The 26,721-nt window shown below is 33.3% G+C and overlaps 1 protein-coding gene across 1 annotated transcript; it reads right to left on the reverse strand.

The window, feature by feature from the left end:
- Nucleotides 1-22,449: 22,449 nt before the first annotated feature.
- Nucleotides 22,450-23,619, reverse strand: LOC113735796 (F-box/kelch-repeat protein At3g23880-like). The gene has a single exon (XM_027262781.1). The coding sequence runs from the start codon at nt 23,617-23,619 to the stop codon at nt 22,450-22,452; it is 1,170 nt and encodes a 389-aa protein (XP_027118582.1).
- Nucleotides 23,620-26,721: the final 3,102 nt, after the last annotated feature.

Raw genomic sequence — 26,721 nt, forward strand, 5'->3', positions numbered from 1 at the left:
GTTTTGCTAAACCAATTCAAATGATTTTTTGTAGAAACTTTCTAGACACCATATACAACATATATCAACCAATTTCACAGCAAAACAACCCACAAAAATTCGAAAGACAGGTACAAAAATCACTGGACAGATTCGGCCAGTTCTAGTTCCTCTCATTTCTCAACTTTCTCTCCATTTCTAACCATAATTCCTCTCATTCAACACATAAACAACATTAAACAAGGATTTAATCCTCAAGGCAGCTACCTAGAGGTCACACCAAGTCTGCTAGCCTATCAATAAAAGCAAGAAAAATAAATTTCCTCAAGTCAAGTTCAAGCTTTGGGTTGCAAACCCTTGCACAACAAACATAAATCTTTGAATTAAAAGGAAGGATTGAAGTGTATCTCTTACCCCTTGAAGACCCAGAAATTTCACCACCAAAAACTCCAAGAATCACTGCAATCCAAGTTCAAGCTAATCTCCAAGGGGTTTTGAGGTTGGGTGCAAAGTTAGAAGTGATTTGGAGCAAGGATGAGCAAGATTGATTGGAGCTTTCTTCCCTTTCTTTCCCTTGCTGTTCGGCCGGCTATGAAGTGAGGAGAGAGAGAGAGTTTTGTTTTGTGAAGCTTCTCTTGGAAGCTCGAGGGTTTTGTGGCCAAAAATCCTACAAAAGTCAACTAGGAATAGTGCGCACGCGCAGGTATCATACCACCGTTTTCTTTCGTATTTGTTACACTTGTACACTAAACCTCCAATGTAATTCCTTTAACATTATAATTATTCACTCTTAGTAGTCTAGAATAAATTTCTTAAATCTCCATTTAACCGTTCCGACTCGAAATACACGAATTTCCGCTTCGCGCGCGATAAGGCGAAATTTAAAAATGATTCATGTAACGACAATATAACTAACTAATACTAGCATAAATAATCATGAAAATAATTATTTTAGAAATAAAAACATGAGTCCTGAAATCTCCAAGATCATTGCGCTCTCGGATCTAATATTGTCTCAAAAAACGTGTATTCGCTATTTCTTACTAAACGAGCCTCTGAAAATTAAATTTGCTAACGGGACGTTTTAAAAATATAAGTAAGGCTTAGTTCCATGTAAATGGATTTAAAATGGTTGAAGTAAATTATTCGGAGAAAACGGTTGAATAAATATTTAAATAAGCCAATAAAATAAGATAAAAATAAGAAAATTTTCGGGTCCTCACAGAAGTTAGTAGGAGAAGAGGTAGGGTAATTACTACATATCGCTATTTGTTTGATAAACAAGGAGAAACATCATTTTTTTACTTCCTCTTCTCTTTATGCAATTAGAACAAAAACTTTCTAAAGTTGTTAGAGAAGAAGAAAACAATGTTGGGATTGAACAAGAAGATGTTAGTTAGAAAAAGCCAACTTCAAGTACTTATACCAACAAGTTTCCAACAAAAACTAAGGGCGCATTTGATAACCTAATTCAATACTTAAATTTAATGGATTCAGATCTTTATATGTTCAGACATGTTTGATAACAAAAAAATTGAACATCTGAATTAATTAAGTAGCATCAAATTTTCTAGACAAAACTAGTTCCAAAAATAAGTGATAACCTATTCACTTATCACTGAATATGATATATAGTCAAATGTATTTGATTTAGTATTTAACAATTCATTAACTTAATTAATTTAGACTTCAGATTTTAGTTTTCACACTTCAATTTTATCAAATACACCCTAAGATTTTCTTTCAAGTTTTGTCAATTTCAAGTATTATTTTGATGATTTCATCATACATGTATGAAGACATACATATATTTGTAGATACTTAATTGTTGTTATGAAAATTAGAAAGATTCATGTTTGATTAGAAAAAATAAATTCATCTTAGGGTAGATTTTGTAGTTGATAAAAGTTGTTTGGATTGAAAAAAATATATTTTTGCATCGTTGTTGAAGCTCGAAGCTTTAGCAAAATAATGGATGAAGGAGAGTCTGCCGACCCTCCTCCTACCAGTGACCTCAACAAAATGAAAAGGTTGCAGGATCAAGCAGCAATGCTTGGCCACTACAGCAACAAGCAGCCGCCATAGCAGTGAGCGGTTGTAGTTGCTATTAGTGTAGCATGTAGAGGAGGCCAACAAGATGACAAGGACGATGATGATGTTGTTGGTGATGAAGTTTGAAGGTTAAGTTTGGAAGCTAGGGCTTCTGGAAAAAAAAAAAGCTGTCGTGAAATTGTGAGGCAGAGAAGACCCATTTGTGTTAGATGGGTCAAGAACCCGGGTCGGATAAGTGAACCGGATAGTGCAGTTAGAGGTGAGTTTGGGTCAGTTTGTTTCTTTTCGGGACAGCCTTGGAGAAAATGGAATTGGGTTAATTATGGATTTGGTTAAGTTGAAGATTAGGTCGACATTAAATTAGTATTGGACTAAGACTAGAAGACAATAAACAAATGTTTGGGCTAAATGACCTTGGACCGATATTAACCACTGCAAAAAAAAAATGCAAATATAATTGGGTCAGAAGTAAATTATATGCCTAGTAAATTATCAATTAACTAATCCCATGTATAAAACTAGTCCAACTTTTGTGGATTATCATGGTTATTAAACATCAAAGTCTAACTTATTTAGTTTTGGGTATAAATTAAGTTATTAAGGCTTATGCTTAATTAATTAAGTCCAAGATATTTAAGTAGAAGTTTAAGACATATTAACTTAATATTAGTTGGAAAATTTTGTGAAGAGTAAAATAAGTATTAGATATTCAAACAAACATTTATTATAAAATAAAAACAATAATAATAATAGCAATAAATAAACTAAAAATATAAACAAAAATGAAATAAAGATATAAATGAAATTAAGTAAAAATATAAATAGAGATAAAACAAATATATATAGATGAAAATAAAATAAAATAATAATGATAATAATAATAATAATAATAATAATAATAATAATCAAGATAAAATAATAAATATAATAATAAAAAATAATAATCATGATAGTAATAACATTGAAAATAAGTATGGTTATGAATAATTATTTCTAAATTAGGAAACTTTATAAAAGAAGAAGAACTTCCCAAATTAGAAAACTCTTCAAAAATAGAAACTTCCCTTTTAGGAAACTTTTCCGTACTTTATATAGTTGTCCAAGAAAATCTCTTAACGGTCATGAAATGGAAGATGGTAGGGACTATAGTTTTGGTATGTTACGTTATGTTAGTCATGGGAATCGGTATAGAATTCAGTCGATTGACTAATGTTATGTGATCAAGCGATGATCATAAAATTTCTTGATTGCCCTCCTTGAACGGGTTTAATCTCTAAATTGAGTACTTAAAAGTTGGATATTACATGTACTTGTTGTGACGCCCCCACCTCTCCCTAGGGCGAATCTTAGGATATCAGCAGAACGCCTGCCCAACTCAGGACTCACGCACTCATTCAAGCTTAATATAGAACCATAAAGCATCCAACGACTTAAAATAAATATTTCGAATATACAAGTCACAACTTCTAAGGTTAACTATTATAATTACAATCCACTAACAAAAAGTAACAAAAGTTACACTTTAAGAGCCATCAAATTCATACAAAATATACTAGCCTCCACCAAAACGCTAGTCTAAATCCTCCAATCCACCTCCGAAGCCTGTTAAGAAAAACAAACTTAAAGAGATGAGCGAACGCTCAGTGAGGCCAAGAAAATAAACAGGCAAGCAAGTAACACCAATAACTCAAATAACATGTTTTAAACAACTTTTAAACATGACATTTCATTTAAGTGCACATGTTGGAAGTAACACGCATGGAAAGATACGGGAATTCTCAGGAACTATTTCCAAATCTCGATCAAGTTGAGCCATTCGGGATTGACCCTCCATCAACCCAAGTAAGAATGGGACCGTAGCACTCCACTTACTACCTCTGACCAACATAGCACCCACTCGGATCCGTAACCAAACATTCATGTAAAGGCGATACTATTCAAGTATGTCTAGCGAGATCTTAAAAGATTAAGCTATATCATTTCCCAAGGTTCACCAAACTACTCAACCAAGCCCTTGCCAACTCGAGTCACAAGGTTAGCCAATGGGTTGAGGCGTCCCCACAAGCATGATTGGTTGATGAGACAATGCTCTAATCGATTTAGACTCGATCATAACACTGAGTCAGGATGAGCGGTACCTCTCACCCAATTAGGACGTGATACATCTAGCCGCTCAGTGCTCACGAGTTAAAACATTTCAAGTACAAGTGCAAGTCATGTATTCATTTAATAAATATCATTCAATCACAAGTAAGAGAGTACGAGGGCAATAAAGTACACCCTTGTCTCAGCAAGTTCACGTATCATATAGCACTTGTACAAATATCAATTCAATCACATTAGCATTCAACATGCACTTGACACTCACCACAAGTCAAGGGCAAAACAAGAGTGAAGCGAGAAGTCAGATGAGCTCTTCGGCTTCTTCGTGACCACCTAAGACATGTACAATTACAATTACATAGGTGCTCGACCAAGGTTAATAAGAAAGATATTTTCTCGCTATCCACTCTCAAGGTCACAAGTTGAAGTCAAGTTAAAGAAGCTTTTCTCGCTAAATCATGGAAATAATGTTCAAAGATAGCTCAAAGGTCATTTTTGATTCAAGTCGTGGTAAGAAATCTCAATTTCAAAAGAAAGTACCATTTGCACTTTCGACACGAAAATCAAGAAAAAGGGTAAATGGTTTTTATCTCCCAAAACTTCAAATTTCATGTCCAAACTTTAGAATATAAAGAGGGTTCATATTTTCCAAACTAATGGAGTTAAACTCATCCCAAAACTCCACTCACTTCAAGGTAAATATCAAAGCTAAGGTTCCCAAGGTTCAAGTATAAAACTAGTGAAATTCACCAAAAATTACTCTAGTCAAACGCTCCTTTTTTAGAGTTCAAACTCATAGAAATCGAAACCATAAGAATAGAGGTTGAAGTCCATAATTCAAATATGAAGAGAGGTGCCATAACCAAGGAAGTTATGCAACCAAGAGAAATCATAAAAAGGGGATTAATCCCTTGGAAACAAAGATTCAAGATGAAAGTTTAAAGTATAATGAGACCTTATATCCAACCCTGAAATTAAACTTAAAATAGTCCAACAATCACAAAGGAAGGTGGAAAGTTCTTAAAAAGAGTATTTGTTTGAAATCAGAAAATTTTCAGCTTAGAGCGACACTACTTGGAAAAATCGTATCTCGAGTTCTGCCAAAAATTAAAAACTTTATATTGTTGGAAACTAGACTCAAAGCACTAAAACTCTATAGTAGACACTTTTCTCAGACTCCAATCCGAAATCATTCAAATTTTAGCTCAAAGTCACTGTTCTAGACAGGACAGAGCAAAACACACTTGCAATTTCAGTAAAGTTTGGAAATTCGGCAAAATTCATAGAAGTGGAACCAGCCCTTGAAATTTATACCAAAATTAGAACTCCAAATATATTTTCAAATGCAACTAACGGAACTCAATTCGGACCTTTTTACATCAAGATACAACGGTTCTAAGAAAACTGATCTTTGGAACCTGTTTTACGAAATTCCAGTTCTGACATACTTGACAGAGTTTCAAAATCTGCTGATATCTAGAGGTACACAACTCAAAATTTAGTGTGGCTTGTGGCATTGAAAACTAGATTCAAAATTCTACGATTCACTAGCGGGAACTGTTATAAAATTCGTTTTGTAAGACAGGTAAAATTGAGCTACAAACTGCAGCTAAGACTGTTTCTCGGATGAAAGCAATAAGGAAATTTAGTCATATTTGCTGGTTCACTACGGCTCCTAGGAAATGAGTTAAGAGGCACATTTTATACCGATGGAAATCTCTCAGTGTCTAGTTTCGGACGCCACAAACGGCACTCGATTTCAACTCCCACATAGAAAGTTATGACCTAAAACGTGAACACTAGTTGAGGTCTCCTGATCCAAAAGTTTCTAGAATTCATCCTCACTTTAACCCTACTTTAACACAACCAATTGGAAAGCTTTTTGGAAGATATTCGATATATATAATCACCATCATATATCAAGCATTATTGCACCAAAATAACATCAAAAATTTGAAATTAATAAGAGAGGAACAACCAGCAAATTTCAGCCAGCAAGCATCTATCATTCCTCTAGCTTTCTTTTTCATCTTTCCAACTAGAACTAAACCATATCTTCCCAAAATAAGCATCAAACAAGCAATTAAATATACAAAATCCTCAAGGCCTCTACCTACAAAGCCACCTCAAGTCCACTACCTAATGTCAAGGTTCCTGTGAACCCATCAACAACCCAACAACTAAACTAACTTACTATTAAGATTTGAGAGGAAAAGTTGAAGGTTTCTTGGATGATTACCTTGCTGCCAAGATGAAGACTAAACACTAGGATTTGAGCTCTTAAATCACCAAAGTTTCTTCCTTGTTCAAGTCACCTTCAAAGCTTGTATGAAGAACCAAGACAAGAAGCAAATTTGAGTGTCTTTGTAGAGCAAAATGGAAGACAAAAGCTGAAATTTTTTAGGGGAAATGAGGGAGGGGAGAGTCGGCCAAGGAGAAGGAGAGGAAAAAAGGTTTCGGGTGGTAGTTGGGTGATGTGATGGTGTGTAAGAAGAATTGACATAAAGGTGGTTCTTGGTGCCTAAAAGTCAACAACCGATTAGGGAACAATTAGTGCTCCTAATTGAGCTTAACTTAGTTCACTCACATCTAATCTCTCAAATAACTTTTCTTAGCCTACTATTAATCATCCTTACTTCTCCAAGATTAATGTACTCTCGGATCGAATTGCCTCGAAAAACGTGCATCCACTATTTCTCGCTAAACGAGCTGTAGAAAAATTAAATTCGCTAACAAAACGTTTTAAAAATATAAATGAGACATTGCTTCATGTAAATGGATTTAAAATGAATGAAATAAATTATTCGGGGTAAACAGATAAATTAAATAATTAAATAAACCAGAAAAATAAAATATAAGTAAGAAAAATAAAATTCGGGTCCTCACACGAGCTAATATGAAATGTTTACATTCTTACTACTTATGTATAATTTTGGATGGTGTGAACTATAATTGTATGTTACCAGTTTAATATTGTTTGAATAATCTTACATGTAGTGTGTGTGAAAATGCTTTGATATGTGTAATGCTATAATTCATAGTTATTTAACTCGACTGGGAGAGAAATCTAACGAAGGAGATGGATCAGCGAGTCACTGGTTTAACCAGTGGGTTATTAAATGTATTTAAATATTATGTCTCATAATATTTGGTATAGGAGATATGATATAAACTATAATAAACAATGCCATAGCAAATGCTCATTTAATTTAATTTACTATAAATAATTAATCATATAAGAATTAGCAAAACATAAATTTGATTAGTACTCCACCAAACTTCAAGTGTAAAATTTTTATCTGTGTTTAGTGTAATTATCTTGGTTATTTACAAATTTTAAGTGCAAACAATTATTAAAAGCAATATTTGTCATTGAAAATAAATTATTTAATATGTTATTTTTTAAATCTATTTTATAATTTCCAAAATTTGGGGGGTCAAAAGTTTTTTATTAAAAGATTCTAAATAAATTTGTTTTAGAGAAATAAAAAAAATAAAGATAGAATTGAGAAAACGTTAATATAGTAGAAGAAGGTTAGTTAACTAACATATGGCAAGTGGTCTAGTGGTGAATATGTTATAGATACATGCCTAAAGTTTCAATTTTCGGGTTTTCAGTTTAATCCAGTTGAACTATTGGGTCATTAACCTGTCAACAATTCTGTACTTGAACGGTCCAATTAGAGACCTAGTCCAGCTCAATGATTGGTTCATCGGGTTGATCGATTCAACCGCTAGATTGGGTCGAGTTTAATAACTATGCTATAATTACATGGTCCAATAGAGGAATAGTTGCTGCCTACTAAGCGAATATCTCTCAACCCATTTTCACCACTTTTGCAGATTCTGGAGATTATGAGTTAGTTTATGTTGAAAACCATGAAGATGATTTCTACTAGATCCTTAGTGGATAGGAGATAGCAAGTACTTGGTTGTTTTGTTGTAGCGGATGCTTGTAGATGTTATCTTTATTAGATTTTGAGCATATGGACTCCTCAGTTAATTATAAGATGTTTCTCAATTCGAATTTGTACCGCACTATATTAAAATTCATTAGTCCTATTATATTTTAGTTGGTTTTTCTATTTTTATGTTGCCTTGTATTTTAAGAGTGAGACTTGAGGAATACGGCAGATGTCTCGTGACTAGCACATGCAGGCTAGGGGCGTGATATTTTAGCTGTGTTAGGGCCTAGGTTATGATTGGCTGGTAGGAAAAATTTCATACTAGGCAAATAAGGAGTTACAACTAGGAAATCAGGCTTGAAAGGTTTGGGCACGTGATGTAGGTTGAAAATATTACTAATGGTGTGTTTTACTCTTGTAGGAAAATGGCTAACCCAATGCACATCGAGAACCAAGATCGTGATTCCCCAGTTCACCTAACGGGATGTGATGTGGCTTGCCTTAGGAAGAAGTGAAGATTTTACAATGACCTGTACATCGAGGAATTGGAGTGAGCCACTAATAGAGTAGGGAAAGTGGATGCTTTAGCAAATCGTGTGGCTAACCAGACACATGAAATAGCTTCCTTGATTGTGTTTAGGGGGCATATGAGGCAGAGTAATGAAACTTTGGTTGAGGAGGCTAACCGCCTGCGTGACGAGAGACTAAGAAGGGCACGTAGAAGGCTTTGCCTGATATGTGGCAAGATGGTTTTGAGGAGACGACTGTCTTACTCGAGAAGCGTGATGATACTTACCAGACTCTAGCGGTTAAGTATGAAGAGAGAAGACAACATGTTATGAATTGGATAGATAATCACATTCCACTTCCCCCTAAGATGCCTGGATAGGTCCACTTATGGCTAGATAGCAATGCGGAGTTAGAGGGCGAACTAGAGTTTGATCCTAAGGAGGAACCATTAGAGGACATACCCATAGATGATAACCAGAAGAAGATAGAGCAGAAGCTCAGGATGGCATCAAGAATGATTTGGGAGATGGGGTTATCGACGATAGCAAGGGTCACTCTAGAGACGAGCAGTAGAGACGACTTAGAAAAAAATCTTTATATTATGTTGAAGAATGTCATTTTATGGACACTAGTGTGTAAGTTTTCTAGTAATTCTTTATGTTAACCATTTTTGTCAATGACTGAAGAGTTCATTTTAGAAGTTCCGAACACTAGGTTCCTTAGTCATTTCTAGGATAGGATAGGAATCTGGAGGGTCATATGTATAAGAATTTGGAGATTTCTTGATTTAAACTAGTTATTATGTATATTCATTTTTAATTTTAAATTTGTTTCATGAAAAAATATATCTATGTATAATGGACTTATATATTTCCTCATGATCAAATAGAAAAATAAAAATAAGTAATAATAATAACACATATAATCTTATAGATTTGTTTTAATTTCACCCCATTAGGAGAAATATGTATGTATACCAAAATAATTAAGTGCTAAATTTCTCACCTTAGAATGGAATTTATTGACTTAGTATAAGAAATGGCTCCAAACACTAGGTGTAGTGGAAATCAAAATGGTATCTCTCATAACAAGAATGACAACGAAGACTGTGTCAATGAACAACATCAGGAGAATAATAATTTAAATATAAACCACCAAGGGAATGGGAAAAATGAAAACCAACGCTATATGATGTTACCTACAGAAGTAGTGGCAGCGTTAACAAGGGTAGCTCAAGCGTTGCAAGAACAATCTCAGACTCAAGCACAGTTAGCTTAAGTTCAGGTAGCTCAAGCACAAACTCATCGACAAGGTGGAACCCATTTTATTATGAGAAGATGAAAAAGGTTCATGTTCCTACCTATGATGGAACTCCTGCCCCGAATTTGGCAGAAAGGTCGTTTGATGAGATTGAGAACATCTTTGCATTGTTGCAATTGCTGGAGGAGATAAAGCATCTGATTAGTAACCCCTTTTTGGTAGGAGAGACAAACAAGTCATGAGCAACCCTAGAACCTACTATCGCCCCACCAGTTAATTGAATGAAATTCAAGGAGGAATTTCTTAAATACTTTTTCTCACCTGCTATCAAAGTATAGAAAATAGAGTAGTTTGAGAACCTAAAACAAACACATGGGATATCTGTGGTACAGTATTCCAATAAATTCACTACACCGGGAAGGTTTGTTTCATCTACAATAGTGAATCTAGAGGTAAAAGAGTATAAGTTTACTCGAGATCTTTTGAGTCGAATACAAACTAGAGTGAACACCTCACACACCTCCACATTTAACAATGTGTTGGATGCTATCATAAGGGCTGAGACGGAATGTAAAAAGCTAGATGAGGAAGCTAAGAATAAGAAGCCAAGACCTGGGAGTGAACTTACAGTGTTAAGAATGCTAAAGCTAGGTGGACGATTTTGCTTAGTGAAGAAAAGTCGTGGACTACCTCTAAAGAAAACTGGGGGAAACACCTTCCCTCAATGTAAGACTTGTGGTAAGATGCATTTAGGAGAATGTTGACTTAGAATTGGAGCATTTTTTAATGTGGGCAGCAAGGACATAAGGTTATGGATTGCCTAAACAAAAATGTAGAGGATGACAAGAGTGGCAATCCGGTTGGCCACAAAGTTAAGGTGAATACGAGGATACATGCCATGACTGATTTTGAAGCAGAGGCATCTAGCAACATGGTCACAGGTACGCTTTGCATATGTGCCAGCATATGTGTTATTTGATTGTGGTGCAAGTCATTCGTTCATTGCAAAGAGATTTGCTAAACATTTGTGTATACATCTTAAATGGATAGACCACAACTACCGAGTGGCTACTTTAGGGATTCTTTACCATTGCCGCATCCCTTACTAAGTTAACTCAAAAGAGGGCGAAATTTGAGTGGGCAGATAAATGGGAGACCAGTTTTAAGAAGTTAAAGGAGAAGTTAGTATTAGTCCCAGTACTCACCTTACCCTTGGGGATGGAAGGATTTGTAATTTATAGTGATGCTTCAGTGGGCAGATAAATGGGAGACCAGTTTTAAGAAGTTAAAGGAGAAGTTAGTATTAGTCCCAGTGCTCACCTTACCCTTGGGGATGGAAGGATTTGTAATTTATAGTGATGCTTCAAAAAGCAGGCTAGGGTATGTATTGATGCAGAATGGGAAAGTAATAGCATATGCTTTGCATGAATTGAAACCCTATGAACAGAACTATCCCACACATGATTTGAAATTAGTCACAGTAGTTCTTGCCCTTAAGATATGGAGACATTATTTTTATGGATTACAATGTGAAACTTTCATAGATCATAAAATTTTCAAGTATCTATTTACACAGAAAGAGTTGAATATGAGACAAAGAAGATGGTTGGAGTTGATCAAAAATTACAGCCTCACAATTAGTTACCACCCAAGTAAAACGAAGAAGGTGACAGATGCTCTTAGTAGAAGTCCAGGACCTTCAGGGAGCCCTTGGTGGAGAAACAAATGGAAAATTTTTGAATTAGAAACGGTGAACTCCACCACTGATGTGTTAGTTAGCCTATTCCTTATTTCAACCTTAAGGACAACACTAGTCTAACTTCTAGTGTTCAAGGAAGCACAAAATTTGGATACTGAATTTGCAAAGATTAAGGAGAAGATTAGGGTTGAACCTTTTGACGGGTTTGAATTAAAAGATGACGGTAGTTAGTGGAAGAATAATAGGTTGTGTACCAAGAGATAAAGAACTAAAATAGGAAATATTGAAGGAGGCACATAATTCAAAGTTCTCTATTCATCCAAGTGGGACTAAGATGTACCGAGACCTGAAGAGATACTATTGGTGGAATGGGATGAAACAAGAAATAGCTAAGTGTGTAGCTAGATATCTAGTGTGTCAAAAAGTGAAAGCCGAGCATCAGAGACTTGCCAGCTTGGTACAACCTCTAGAAATTTTACAATGGAAACGGGAGCACGTGACCATGGATTTTGTGATAGGTCTATCTTGGACAATTCAAAATAATGATACTATCTTTGTTATAGTTGATTGATTAGCAAAATTTGCCTATTTCCTACCCATGCCAAATGGAGTGGTAATGAAAAAGTTAATGGAGCTATATATAGAGGAAATTGTTTGTCTTCAAGGCGTTCCAGTAAGTATTATATCGGATAGAGACCCAAGATTTACCTCAAGATTTTATCAATTTACTCATAGGTCATGGGAACTGATATGAGATTAAGCACCACTTTCTATCTCCAAACGGATAGACAATTTGAGAGAACCATCCAAACACTAGATGACATGTTGCAAGCTTGTGCTTTGGATTTTTCTAATAGTTAGGACAGACTAGTGAAATTGATGGAATTCTCATATAACAATAGTTACCATAGTGGAATTGATATGGCCCTATTTGAGGCATTATATGGATGGGAATGTAGATCCCCATTCTATTGGGATTAGCTAGATGCAAAACTTGTCACTTGCCCGAATCTAGTGGAGAAAACACTTGAGAAAGTCAAGATTATTCAAGAAACATTGAAGGTAGCTCAGGACCGAAATAAGAGTTAGGTGGATTTAAAAAGGAAGGCCATTTAGAATTTTAACCAGAAGAGAAAGTGTAGCTGAAAATATCCCCCACTAACAGAGTAATGAAATTTGGAAGGAGTGGTAAACTAAGCCCAAGATATGTGGGACCTTATGAAATTTTGGAAAAGGTTGGGACTTTAGCATATTGTTAGGCCCGTCACCGACATTGTCAAGAGTATATAATGTCTTCCATGTCTCACAATTGAGAAAGCACATATCGAATCCAAGTCATATCCTAGAGGACCAACCCATTGAAGTGAAAGAGAATTTGTCAGTAGAGGAAGTTCCACTGAGGATCATGGATCACACGGAACAAGTTTTAAGAAGAAGGACAATACTTTGTGTCAAGGTACAATGGACGAATCATACACTATAAGAAGTGGCATAGGAGCTTGAGGAAGACATACAAAACAAGTACCCATACCTTTTATTATCAAGGTATGTGAGTTTCGAGGAGAAAACTTTATATAAGGGGTAGGACATAATAATCACTATTTTTTATTTCCTAATCATTACTTAACATTAATCCCTACAGTAGTAAAAAGGTGAAAGAAAGATAGTAAATTTAAGAAGAATTGTTAGGGGGAAACGAGATAAAATGGAGAAAGGGGATAATGGTAGCCCAACTATGTAACATGTCTACAATGGAGAAGTTAGTGGAAGAAGTGGTAGGGTAACTACTACATATCGCTATTTATCTCGTTAAACAAGGAGAAACATCATTTTTTTACTTCCTCTCCCATTTATCCTACTAGAACAAAAACTTTCCAAAGTTTTTAGAAAAGAAGTAAACAACGTTGAGGTTGAACAAGCAGACATTAGTTTTCCAACAAACACTAAAACTTTTTTTCAAGTTTTGTAAATTTCAATTATTATTTTGATGATTTTATCATACATATATGGAGATATACATATATATGTAGATACTTAATTATTGTTATGAAAATTAGAAAGATTCATATTAGGTTAGGAAAAACAAATTCATCTTAGGGCAAATTTTGTAGTTGATAAAAGTTGTTTGGATTGAAAAAAATATATATTTTTGCATCACTGCTGAAGCGCGAAGCTTCAGCATGACAATGGACGAAGGACAGTCTGTTGACCCTCCTCCTGCATCTCGGTCACTAACAAAAGCCTGAGACATCAACAAAAAGAAAAGCCTGGCAAATGGGAGCAAGCAGCTGCCATAGGGGCGAGCGGCCGCTGCCAACGCAGCATGTAGAAGAGGCCGGCGGTTTCAACTGCTAGTAATAAGAAAGAAGATAACGAGAAGGATGATGATGATGTTGGTGATAAAGTTTGAAGTTTAAGTTTAGAAGCTAGGATTTCTGGAAAAAAAATGTGTTGTGAAATTGTGAGGAAGAAGAAGACCCATTTGTGTTATATGGGTCAAGACACTGGGTCGGATAAGTGAACCAGGTGGGGTAGTTAGAAGTGGATTCAGGTTGGTTTGTTTCTTTTCGGATTGGGCTTAAAGAAAATGGAATTGAGTCGAACAATAGTTGGGTTACTTATGGATTTTGTTCAGCTAGATATTAGGCTGAGATTAAATTAGCATTAGGCTAAAACTAGAAAACAATAAAGAAATATTTGGCCTAAATGACCTTGGGCCGATTTAACCATTGTAGAAAAAAATGCAAGTATAATTGGGGTGGAAGCAAATTATAGGCCTAGTAAATTTTTAATTAACTAATCCCATATATAAGACTAGTCCAACTTTTGTGGATTATCACGGTCAATAAACATCAAACCCCAACTTAATTTAGTTTTGGGCTATAAATTAAGTTATTAAGGCTTATGCTTAATTAATTAAGTCCAAGATATTTAAATAGAAGTCTAAGACATATTAGCCTAATATTAGTTGAAAAAATTTTATGAAGAACAAAATAATTCTTAGATATTTGAACAAACATTTATTACAAAATTAAAACAATAATAATAAAAATGATAAATAAAATAAAAAATAGAAATGAAAATAAAATAAAGATATAATTGAAATTAAGTAAAAATATAAATAGAGATAAAACAAATAAATATATATGTGAAAATAAAATAAAATAAGGATGATAAAGATGATGATGATGATGATAATAATAATAATAATAATCAATATAATAAATCTAATAATAAAATAATAATAATGAAGATAATAATAATAATAATAATTATCATCATCAAGATAATAATAAATTGAAATAAGAATGATTATGGATAATTATTTTAAAATTAGTAAACTTTATAAAAGAAGATGAACTTTCCAAATTAGGAAACTTTTCAAAAATAGGAACTTTCATTTTAGGAAACTTTCTCATACTTTGTATAGTTGTCCAAACATGAATTTTAGCGTTACTCAAAATCTTTTATATATATACGAAATATCAACTAATCAGGACACTTATATATTTGATAGGTACGAAACAAGTTTAAGAAGTCTTAAGGTAGTCCCACTCGAACAGTCAGTCAAAGGTATGTGATACCCCCTTTGAATTTTGAAATATTAAATGTGAATTTTTTCTTAAAGGCAAGTTCTATTTTGTTATATGCAAATGGATCATGTAATATACTTGAAATGTTTTGATATGCTATAAATTACAATATGAGTGGCATGTTTTATGAAATAAAAAAAAGGTGCATGTGACGTATGAAATGAATTTATGATAAGAAATGCTCTTAACAATTATAAAATAGATAGTATGGACTATAGTTCTGGTATGTTATGTTATGTTAGTCTCTTGTATGTTACGTTATGTTAGTCATAAGAGTTTGTATAGAGCCTAACTGATTGACTTATGTTATGTGATCAAACGATAATCATGAAACCTCTTGGTCGCCCTTCTAGAAAGGGTTTAATCTCTAGGAAAAGTACTCAGATTCGAGATATTACATATACTTGTTATGAGTTAATATGAAATATTTACATTCTTCATACTTCTTATGTATGCTTATGGATGGTGTGAACTATAATTTGCCATTACCACTCATTAATATTGTACGTTACCAGTTTAACGTCGTTTGAATAATCTTGCATGTGATGTGTGTGAAAATGCTTTAATATATGTAATGCTATAATTACATGGTTCAATAGAGGAGTAAATGCTGCCTACTGAGCAAAAATCGCTCAACCCATTTTCATCACTTTTGTGGATTTTGGAGATTATGAGTTAGTCTATGTCAAAGATCCCAAAGATGATTTCTACTTTTGTGGATTTTGGAGATTATGAGTTAGTCTATGTCAAAGATCTCAAAGATGATTTCTACTGGATCCTTAGTGGATAGGAGATAGTAAGTAAGGTAGTACTTGATTATTTTGTAATAACGGATGCTTGTAGATGTTATCTTTAGTAGATATGAAGCATATGGACTCTTTAGTTAATTATGGGATATTTCTAGTTTCGAATTTGTACCACACTATACTAAAATTCTTTGGTGCTACTATATTTTAGTTAACTTTCCTAACTTTTGTTGCCTTGTATTTCAGAGCGAGACTTGAGAAATATGACAGATGTTTCATGGCTAGCACGTGCAGGCTAGGGGTTCGACATTTAATTTGTCTAGTTTGGCTGGTTCATTTCCTCCATACTCATCAGCCTTCTCATACTCGTTTAATAATGTGTATAAATGGAGCAAAACATTTCCTTTTTCTTCTTGAGAACGTGTGTAACTATAAACCTGATAATGGTGTATGCATTTTGGCTTTACAATTCTCTCCATCTTATTTTGCTATATATGTAATGGTGTAAATTTTTCTGGTACTTGCTTTCTTATGTTAAAAAATGATGCTCATTACATTCACCAATATTTTCAATGCTCCTTTTCTTTTTTCTGGGAAACAAATAAAACAAAAATAATTGTGTGCCTTCAAATAAGCAACCTACAATTTCACCAATTATCACTCAACACGTCATAAAAAAAAAAAAGAAACCGTCACATTGATCACACCATAAGCTGCCAAATCACACCATGAGCTAAAGCTGTTACATTGATCACATGCAAAGAAGGAATTGTCAAAAGGATAGGTTATCAACTATTGAATAGGTACCTCAAATTTATAGTAAAGTCTGAACTTTTGTTTCTCTCCAATAGTTTTCCATCCAAACTTAAATCCATATATCCCACACTGGAAAAAAAATTAAAGGCCTGTTGCATAGTTCACGTAAAGTCAGACTACTGTTATTCTAAGTTTCTAAGAATCATAAGTTGACACGATAGATACTAATTAATCTACACTACATAGCAGAATATTACTCAGCTAGCTGGTTAAATAATATACAGAAAGGATAAAACCTCTTGAGGAATGGTTCGAAAACCGAAACCTGCTAATAGAGTATTTAATTTTTTGGATGCCAAAGTTTATTTCCACTTCTAGCAATGAGGTTTTGATCCAGTGGTCATAATTAATGTTCCAAAATCCAAAAACATTAAATTCAAGTCTCACAAATTGTAAGTTGTAATTTGTTACATCATCAACACATTTTTTAACTACGTTTTTATCTTACAAACATCACATCAAAAATGTACTACAGTATTTTTTTTCAAAAATTATTCCAAATAATCTATTATCCAAACACACTCAATGATTGGAAAACTCGAAACGGATGATTTGATCTCAAACTGAGAGATCGGATATTCAATTAGTATTTTCCCATTCGGGTAATCTCAGTTGGATATTAGCAAAAATAAGTTGTTAAACCCACCCTATAAATACATATGTTTGGTAACTCTTTAAGCATAAGTTGCGTAAAGGTACATGTTCTTTTGACAAATTTATATCATACAATTTGCGATGTTCCTTTTTGTTATATTGTGTTTCTATAATTGTCCACTCTATTGTTAAGCAAAATTTTTGTGATTGTATAAACCAACTACTTTTCGTCAAAGTGTAGTCTAAAATGAATAGGGATAATAATTTTTTCGTTGAGTTTATTTTGATAGGGTCAGCTACGTAGGTTATGATCTGAACCTATTCAATTGGTTACTTGTCAACCGCGTGCTCACCGAATAGATGCGAGTTGGGGATTAGGTCAGGTACAATTGGATTTGTTATTGTTGTATGCATATACTATACTTCTTTCAAGATTTTTGGTACACTTACAAATCAAGTTGACTTCATCAATAAAATTCGGATTCACAAATAAAATTTATGTGAATAATGAAATTATCTAACGGTACGCCAAATTATATAAGAAATACAACAATCATACGCTCGCACAAATACTCAAACTGCAGTTGCTCCCCCAGTCCCTTGGGCATAACTGACACCATATGGGTTTTGGTTAACATTATTTACAAAAATAAAATAAAATAAAATATTATTCAACTTGTATCATAAATACAATTTTTAATAACTTTTTTATCTCACTTATGTCACATCATAAAAAAGTGTTATACTATTATTTCAAGGGAAAAATGCAATTTTCATCCCCCATGTTTGAGCGAGGGACCAATTTCGTCCTCAAAGTTTTATTAATAGCACATTTAATCCTCAATCATTGTCAATTTTGGTCAATTTAGGATAATTGATAGAAAACTCTTGAAATTGGACGGAAAGTAGTCACATGAGGCACATGCTCCGTTAGTATAATTTACAAAAAAGAAAAAATCGTCTTCCTTTTCATTATTTTGTCCCTTTTTAACAATGAAAAACTTTTCCAATATTCTCACTACCATTAATCGGAAAAATCGGCTAGCTACTGGCTAGAAGATTGGTGAAAATGGATCCCTAAAGAACCCCTTGAAGAAAAATGTCCTTACAAATGAAGGAACTAAATGATCTGTCACCTCAAAACAGGAACCTCATTGTAATCATGTAAAACAGGATTAGCACTTTGTTGACTTTGGATTTACTTTTTGTTTATGGTCCCCAACTCAATAAGACCATTTGGAAGATTATAAATGGTAGTGTCAATTTGCTCCATTGGTTTTCATAATTCTCTGTCTTGTCTTCTTTTATTTTATTCTACAACTCATTAACTCATTAAGAATATATATAAGTGTAACTATTATTAGAATTGAGATTGCAATTGTACAAAATTGGGAACAAATTATGTGAAAGAATCATATGTCAAAATTGAGATTGCAGCAATTTTTCATACACAAAATAGCTTCCTTACAAACAGAAAATATCCACTTTCGTATGCAAAACGTACATAATTGATCAATCAACAGCTAGTTTTCATATTATTTGATGCTATTTTAGTCTACATTTATCCTAAATCCTACCTCTTACAAACCAAGGATTATCCAACTAGCATTCTAGCAAACACATTTGTTTCCACAAAATACAATCTTAGTCTGGCAAATTTAGCAAGATTTCATACTAGACGTAGCAACAGCTTGCCCCACTTTCCATTTGCTTTGCATGTTCTCCTGCAACTCAAAACCAACAACACCGTTAAGATCACAATAATGTTGATGAAAATTTTCTCCCTCCTTCGTATCTTTTCAACTATTTCTTCCAACTTATTCACCATTTTTGGTAAACCAAGTATAAGTACCCTTCTTCTTGGACCAATTTCCTCGTCAACATATCAAAATACTTGCACCTGTTGAGCCTCTAATAAAACACGATTCAAAAATTTGTCAAAATCAAAGTTTTACTGGTGTGTCAATAGTACAATGAGTTCTTGCCGGCCACAAAGAACAACCAAGAAATCTTCTTTCGATTTGTCACCCCACTAACAAGTTGTTAGTTTTGTCCTCAATCCACAATTGCAGATAGGTGTTGATGAAATCGAAGAAGCAAAACTTCTGCTTATTATTTTAGCACTCTAGGTTCTCCATGGCCTCCACTATTACAAGTAGAATAATAGGTATTGAGCATAGTGAAACTTTGTATGCAAAACGTAAGGCTAGAAAAAACATAGCATAAACTCAAGAAAGAAAGAGAAACGAATGAAAAAAGAAGACAGTTTTCTCCATTTGTTGGTTGCAATAAATTAAACTAACGGAGTATGCTTCTCACATGACTACTTTCTATCCAATTTCAAGAGTTTTCTGTCAATTGTCCTAAATTGACCGAAATTGATAATGTTTGAGAATTAAATGTGTTCTTATTGAAATTTTGAGAATGAAATTGGTCGCTCACCCAAACATTACGGATGAAAAGTGTATTTTTCCCTTATTTCAAATAGTTTTTTTTTCCAAGTAACCTCTTATCCAAATAGACCCCTAGGTTTTAAAGAACCCGCCATAGGATCAAGTAGATAGATCACTGGTCAACTAATGAATACTTTGGTTTGGTGAAGTAACATTTATAAATACGTCTGATTTATATCTTAGTCATGTTAGTGTCTGTCAAATTTATAAATATAGTGCTTTTAGATACCAGACGTATTATGAAGATATATACATTAATAGAATGACCAATATCATGTTATCATACTTTAACATACATCATGCACACAAAGGTAAAACATGATATTTCTATTTTACTAATACAACAAGTTTTTAAAATAAATATTGTTAATTTTTTTTGCTTAAAATAAAATATTTTTAAAATATTCAACTATTGTTATATGGTGATGACTTTTTAGTTGGAAACTTGAAGTGATTAATTATGTAGTGAAAAAGTAAATAAATACATCAAAAAGGACATTTGGTCAGCAAATAAAATTAGCCTAGTGGCAAAATCTCGTGCACATAAAGAAGGGAATTATGGTTCAAAATTCGAGACAAAAACAAGTATGTCGGCTCAAAAACAAAAATCCACCTGGTCTTTCAAAAGTAGCTGGGTTCTTGGTCGACCGTGTAGACCAAATGGATTCGATCGTGTATCAAAAGCCCAGGTCGGTCTAGCGACAGGCCCACTCCAAGAATCAACCACGCGGGACATGACCAGGTTCAATAACTATTGAGTAAAAGCCCTTTGAAAGTTACCGCACCCTTGAAATATATTGCTATGCACCAGGCCAGTTTTCCGATTACGATAAATTCTATTCTAAACCTACTCCTACTCTATATTGGGGGAGAGGGGATCTAAAGAAATTCAAGGAGAGATTAAATCACCACTTATCCAAATGGATACCTACGCACACCCTAACGAAATTTTCAACAAAGCCTGAACTTTTAGAATGCAAGCTAAGGGATTTGATCACTTGACTTACACTCAAATTGAGTTTTAAAACTCTCTTAAGGAGTAGTTGGTTCAATTCTACGAGTGCAACTGCTCTGAAAGTTATTGCACCCCCGGCAAATTCTGTTGCACTTAATGAAATCTTGAGAAAGTTTTCAATTGCAATTTAATTGATGTCTATTAAGATTTCACCAAGTATGATACCCATAGTTTTGTTAAATAAAGCTACATTTTATAGATTCACAGTGCTAGGTTTGTTCTTTGAATTAAATTTGGTGTAAATGTTGGATATTCAACAGTAAGTTTGCTGAAGAGTTATTGAACATCTTATGATAAAACAACATATACAACTTGATTCTGAAGCAAAATACTTACAAATTAACTTATGACGTGTGCTTTTCTAGATTGGACAAGGGGAAAAAGGGAACATTTTCAAATTTGAGTCACGTAACCAAGCGGTAGTATGTACATCTGCAATACCACCATTTGTTTGTTCAATCGCTATTCAAATAATTTTGATTTTGTAGAAGCCATAGCTTTCAAAGTTTAGTGTCACTATCAATCCCAAGCACAATGCTGAAATTAATTGGAAATATACCCCTGATTTTGAGCTAGAAACAATCAACAAGACTAAGGGTATGTTTGATAACATAAAAAAGTGTTGAATCTGAACTTTTTCAAACATTCAGATGTGTTGAGTGTTTGATAAATGAAAATCCATTTGCTAAACTTGTTAAGTAGTGCTAAACTTGTATGTATTTTTTTCAGTACAAGAATCCTAACTGAATGCTTAATTCTGATAAGAATTAATAGAATTACTTCAACTGCCTTATCTTATCCACCAAATCTACCCTTGTTTGTTAATTATGTTCAAAATTTTTATCTAATTAAATAACATAATATTCTCTATCTAATGATTTTCTATCTCTTTTTTCTCCCTTTTAAATGATTTTCACATCTTTTCTATACTCCTCATATAATATATGTCATCTTTTATATTAATTTGATTTAAAAATAACTATTGTCATTTTCATACCTAACATTTTTAGCTAATTAGATCATAGGTTCTATTTCTTTTTTGGATGATAAGATATAAGGGCAAAATTGTCAAATTTAAGTTATTAAGCATTCAGTTATAAATGTTTATCAAACAGTTTAAATAGGTTTAGCATTAAAATTCAAACATTCATATATTTCTTTTCAGTACTTAAAATTCAGCAAATTAATTGTTTCAGTATTCAGATTTCAGAATTCAGACTTTAGAATTCAGATTCAATTTTATCAAACGGAACCGTAAAACCAAACAAACAACCCTAGCTCGCCATCTCGACAGATCCACTACAAGAAAGAGAGTCAATTGACCTAACAAGACAACAAAACATTCCAGCACAACGTGGAATCTTGGACAGCATAAATTAATAGCTAAGGCAAAACAGGCACTTCCAATAATTTCTTCTGAACGATTCAGCATGCCATTCATTCTCACCTTATTTTGTCATCCCTCAGAGAATCATTAGTTAGACAATAATTGCAGCAAAAATTTGCTCAAGACTTCATAGTTTGTGCTAGAAATTGATTCTTCAAAACTTAAAAAAAAACATTAATTTTGATCTCAATTCCTGTCCAACAATAGTACCAATAATATTCCGCAAGCAATTCTAATCCATGTTAATTATAGTAGCATCCAAATCTAGGAAAGACACACAAAAGGAAAAAGAAAGTACCATCTCCAAGACTGTCCTTTTTTCTGATGTAGCTGGTTCTCAATCCTGCTGCACCCAATCAACTGATTCTAGAGTCTCCTCATACACCAGAGGATAACCATCTAGGAGTTCGCGGTCTGGTGAGAGCTTAATTTTCTTCGATGAATTGTTTTTACAGTTGTAAACTTCTATTTCCCAAGCATTTGAGACCAAAATATCATCATCGGACACTGAAGAAAAAAGGGGGACAAAGCAACCTTGTATACCTTGTATACGAAATAAGGTAGTCCAGGACTCCTTTACACCATATTCTCTCATAATCAAAATGTCATTGGATCTAAAGTTGGATCCTGAAATACACATGCAAATACATCCGTCTAAGACGATTAGCCGTAAAAAAGGGGTTGCAAATCCTCCCTCATGTGGTGTGGTTTCAGGCATGGGAAATTTGTGAAATTGGTTTGTCGTTTCATCAAAATAAACAATGACAATCTCATTGCCACTCCCCTCTTCAACTAACCAATGTAAATGGCCATTCACTAAAGCCCCTGATGCTAATGTAGTTCTTTGATTTCTGATTAACTTGTAGGGAAAATTAATATCGGTCCATTCGATTCGCCTCCTTAAACTAGCAACATAAACAAAACTGCTTACCCTTAAAGAACGATCCTCAACAGAAGGATTAGTATCAATGATCATTGCTTTGTAATCATTAGAGGACTCATTGAAGCAAAGTCCAGAGGCTATACCAAAAAGATGATAAGAGGATCTCTTCATCAGACCATTAAGTTGGTGCAATTGTCTGCAACATCTTGTGGATGCATTCCACAGATATATGCATCCAGAAGTACAGAAGAGCAATAAACCATTGCAAAAACCAAGGAATTGAATAGTGTAACGCTCAGATGGAACCTTTACCGGGCAAGGAAGATCTTGGACAAAAAGTTCACAATCCAAGGAATAGAGCATTTTTCGTTTCTCGTCGAAATGAGTTCCGTCAAACTTCTCTGTGATCTGCGTGGTGCACATAATGGCCCGCTGTCTTCTTTTGGTAGAGAGTTTGAAAGTTGGATCTGATATTAAAGAATTCCATGGCTTGCAAACCAACTTAAATTGCATGAGAATCCTCACTGGTAATCTGCGCAGTATCTCAATAATTATTTCCTCTGGAAAGTGAATATTCACCAGAAATTCCTTCGTTTCTTTTTCCATGTCAACTGTGGTCTCCATGGTAGTTCTGGGGCAAAAAGTTGTATACAGGAAAACAGCATCTTTTATAATGCAACAACTTGGAGAAAACCCGAATAGATTAAGAAAATTTTCAATTAAAACTAAGGAAGGTTCATGACAGACTAAAGCTTCTAAAAGTAACAAATCATTGTCCATATAAAATTGTCAGAAAGTTTCCTTAATTACATCGAAAATTTTTAGATTAGGATAGAAAAACAGAAAAGGAAAATACCAAAAAAAAACCCTTTTTAATTGAAGGAAACTAACTCTTTTTTTCCTTCTTTCTAGCAATTATCCGACAGGTACTCTATCCTATTGCTATATATATTAAGTATTATTTTGTATCGTGAACTCTTAAAAGTATAGAAATATGAAGATGATAGATGACGTGATTCTAAAGTTACAAACAACTCTGAATTGCTATTTTTTAAAATTTATCATTATCATATCTCTTTATCCCAATTTATTAGGTATTTTCACCCTTATTTTATAGATATTTTCTTAATTATTTAAAATCTCAAATGATATAAGTAACATTGAAAACAGTGTTATAGACATCTCTACAAGTATATACTTAGGTATTAATTTTATATACGGTGTATACACTGTCATCGTTAGATAGATGTTACATATGCTGAATTTGAATTTGAAATTTATATTTTATATATGTGATATTCATTTAATCATGATAGTATAGATTGTCAGTATATATTAGATTAACTATAATATTACAAACCAATACTATAATATTATATGCATCCAAAAGAAGTATATAACAATTTCCATCTTAATGTGTTGAATATTCAAAACAATTGTAAAAGTCTAAATGAACTAATGTTATTATTTATACTATTCCCTACCATAGATAGCCCAAAGCACAACTATAGGGTATGTTTCCTCCTGTAATCTCAACGTGGCTCATCCTTTTCATCTAACAAAAAGGAGTGGCAATTTCCAGTACAATGTTACAACGCGGCTCAAAATGATCCATAACTAATCGGTAATAATATGATCAAAGTTTAGCAAGTCATTGCTTGGTCAACCAATTAGCGATACGAATGTAAACAAGTTTGGATTGGATAGATCAACCTGCGGGCTGACATATTAACCCAATAAATGGATATTTTGTAACAAGTAAATATTACAGAGGCCATATCTAATAATCTACAAAACTTAGAATACTCAAATTTGGCTTGCAGATTTCAAATAGAAATTCTATAGACTTTTAAGTTTTATATCTTATCATAAATGATATTATTATACTATGTTTCTGTATTTAGGTTTTGAAAACTTCATTTTGTATTATGTCTTTGAATATTTAGAAGACTCTAAATTTTGTGTATTATCGTGTATTGAAGTTCTAAACTTTGCTTTTTTTTTTTTTTTTTTATGAAAGTTCAAATTGTTGAAATTTCAAATTTTTTTTTCGATTTCAAAATTTTATTGTGTATTTTATTTTTAAAACCTCGTCAACAGCAAATGAATGGGTTACATGATTAAATGGATTGAGATGTGTAGTTAATAGGTTAGAGATTTTCCAATTGATTTAGGCTAATGGATCAACCTTGTGAAGTAACGATTCATGCCACAATGGTTATAATAGTGTAAAATATTTAACAAGTTACATGGGTCGGGTCGGGCCAATCTGTTAACAAGAAGATTCGGACATCACATGACATGAAAACCTAATGAATTGATCTGAATTAAGATTTTCTAACACAAACATGATAATGACGTGATACGAAAGGACATGGCATGACCGTCACCATCTTCTAAATAAAACTTTCTGACCATCTGAGAAGATTTTAAAATGTGTGATGAGCTTTTATTGCTTAGTGAAAATGTGGGTGCAAGTTAATTCTCAAAAATAAAAATATCATTTTTTAATTTTTTATTTTAAAAAATCATTTCGGTGACAAAATAGGTTTATCAAAGAAATCACAATGTAGATATATCGAGTTCTCAAGCACAGCTTTTAACACCGAGCAGACCAGGCTCCATCTATTTAATGGATCTCTTTAAAAGCTTTATAAATTAAACAAGTGGATTCCTAGATGAACTTTTCACCAGTTTGAAAAAGTTGTCGGATGTGAACCACCAAGACGCCCAAGTTTTGGCCTCTAGTGTTAGTCCATATGAGCAATTTATGAGGCAATCCTCCAAAAGAGTGATTGAACCAATAAGATGAGTGCAAACTCTTTACCCAACCCAATTTTAAGAGTGATAGAGTATGAAAAAGTTTAATCTTTCTCTTCCTTACTATTCGGCCAAGAAGGAGGGAAGATAAAGCCTCTCACTTCAAATTAGGGTGAATTATTTGGTCCATTAGAGTGGTATTTTTAGGCATAACTTAACCCTAAAAGATCTAGATATTTGCATATCCACTCTTGAGTTCATTTATCCCTGCAACCTAATCCATAAACATCTTATAATTATCTCATTAACTCTCCGCTTAATATTTTTTAATCCTTATGTATGTTATTCTTTATGTGTGCAACTTAGGATCCGTAACTTATTGAATAATACTTTATCAATAGAGTTTTTAATAAAGGCACTTCTTAAATTCTTAAATACTTTTAAGCATATTGTTTGGATATATAGTTGAATAAGTACTTATTTATTAGATAATATGTAATTAAAAAATCTTAAGTATATATATATCTCTTTGCTTAGCTCATAATATAGGATAAAATAATTAAATTTAATATTTTATTTTTAAACAAAAAGTGTGAGGACTCGTAAAATCCCTTATATTTTTCTTAAATTCCCTTTTATTTGGAATTTATTACTTTACAATAGCTTTACTACATATTCACTTCTCCAATACCCACAAATAATCATAGAACCAAGGGTTTCCCTTTGTCTTTCATCGTTAGGATAAACTAGGGTTTTTACGTCTTTTCGTAGTATGAGTAATCGGTATGAAGTGTGTACTCAATTTAGTAATTAAGAGTGAGTTTTAGATGATATTAAATGTGTGATTAGAAGTGAGAACAATAAGATAGTGAATTATAAGATAAAACCCTAGTATACTCAATTTAAGGAAAAATGGTGTAAACCGTTGTGCACCGTTCACTACCGATTGAACACACCACTTGACCA

This window comes from Coffea arabica, chromosome 3c (assembly GCF_036785885.1).
Source record: "Coffea arabica cultivar ET-39 chromosome 3c, Coffea Arabica ET-39 HiFi, whole genome shotgun sequence".
NCBI classification, from domain to species: Eukaryota; Viridiplantae; Streptophyta; class Magnoliopsida; order Gentianales; family Rubiaceae; genus Coffea; species Coffea arabica.

Excerpts from the sequence above, each read along its gene's own strand:
- LOC113735796 (XM_027262781.1), bottom strand. The coding sequence starts at position 23,619 with ATGGAGACCACAGTTGACATGGAAAAAGAAACGAAGGAATTTCTGGTG.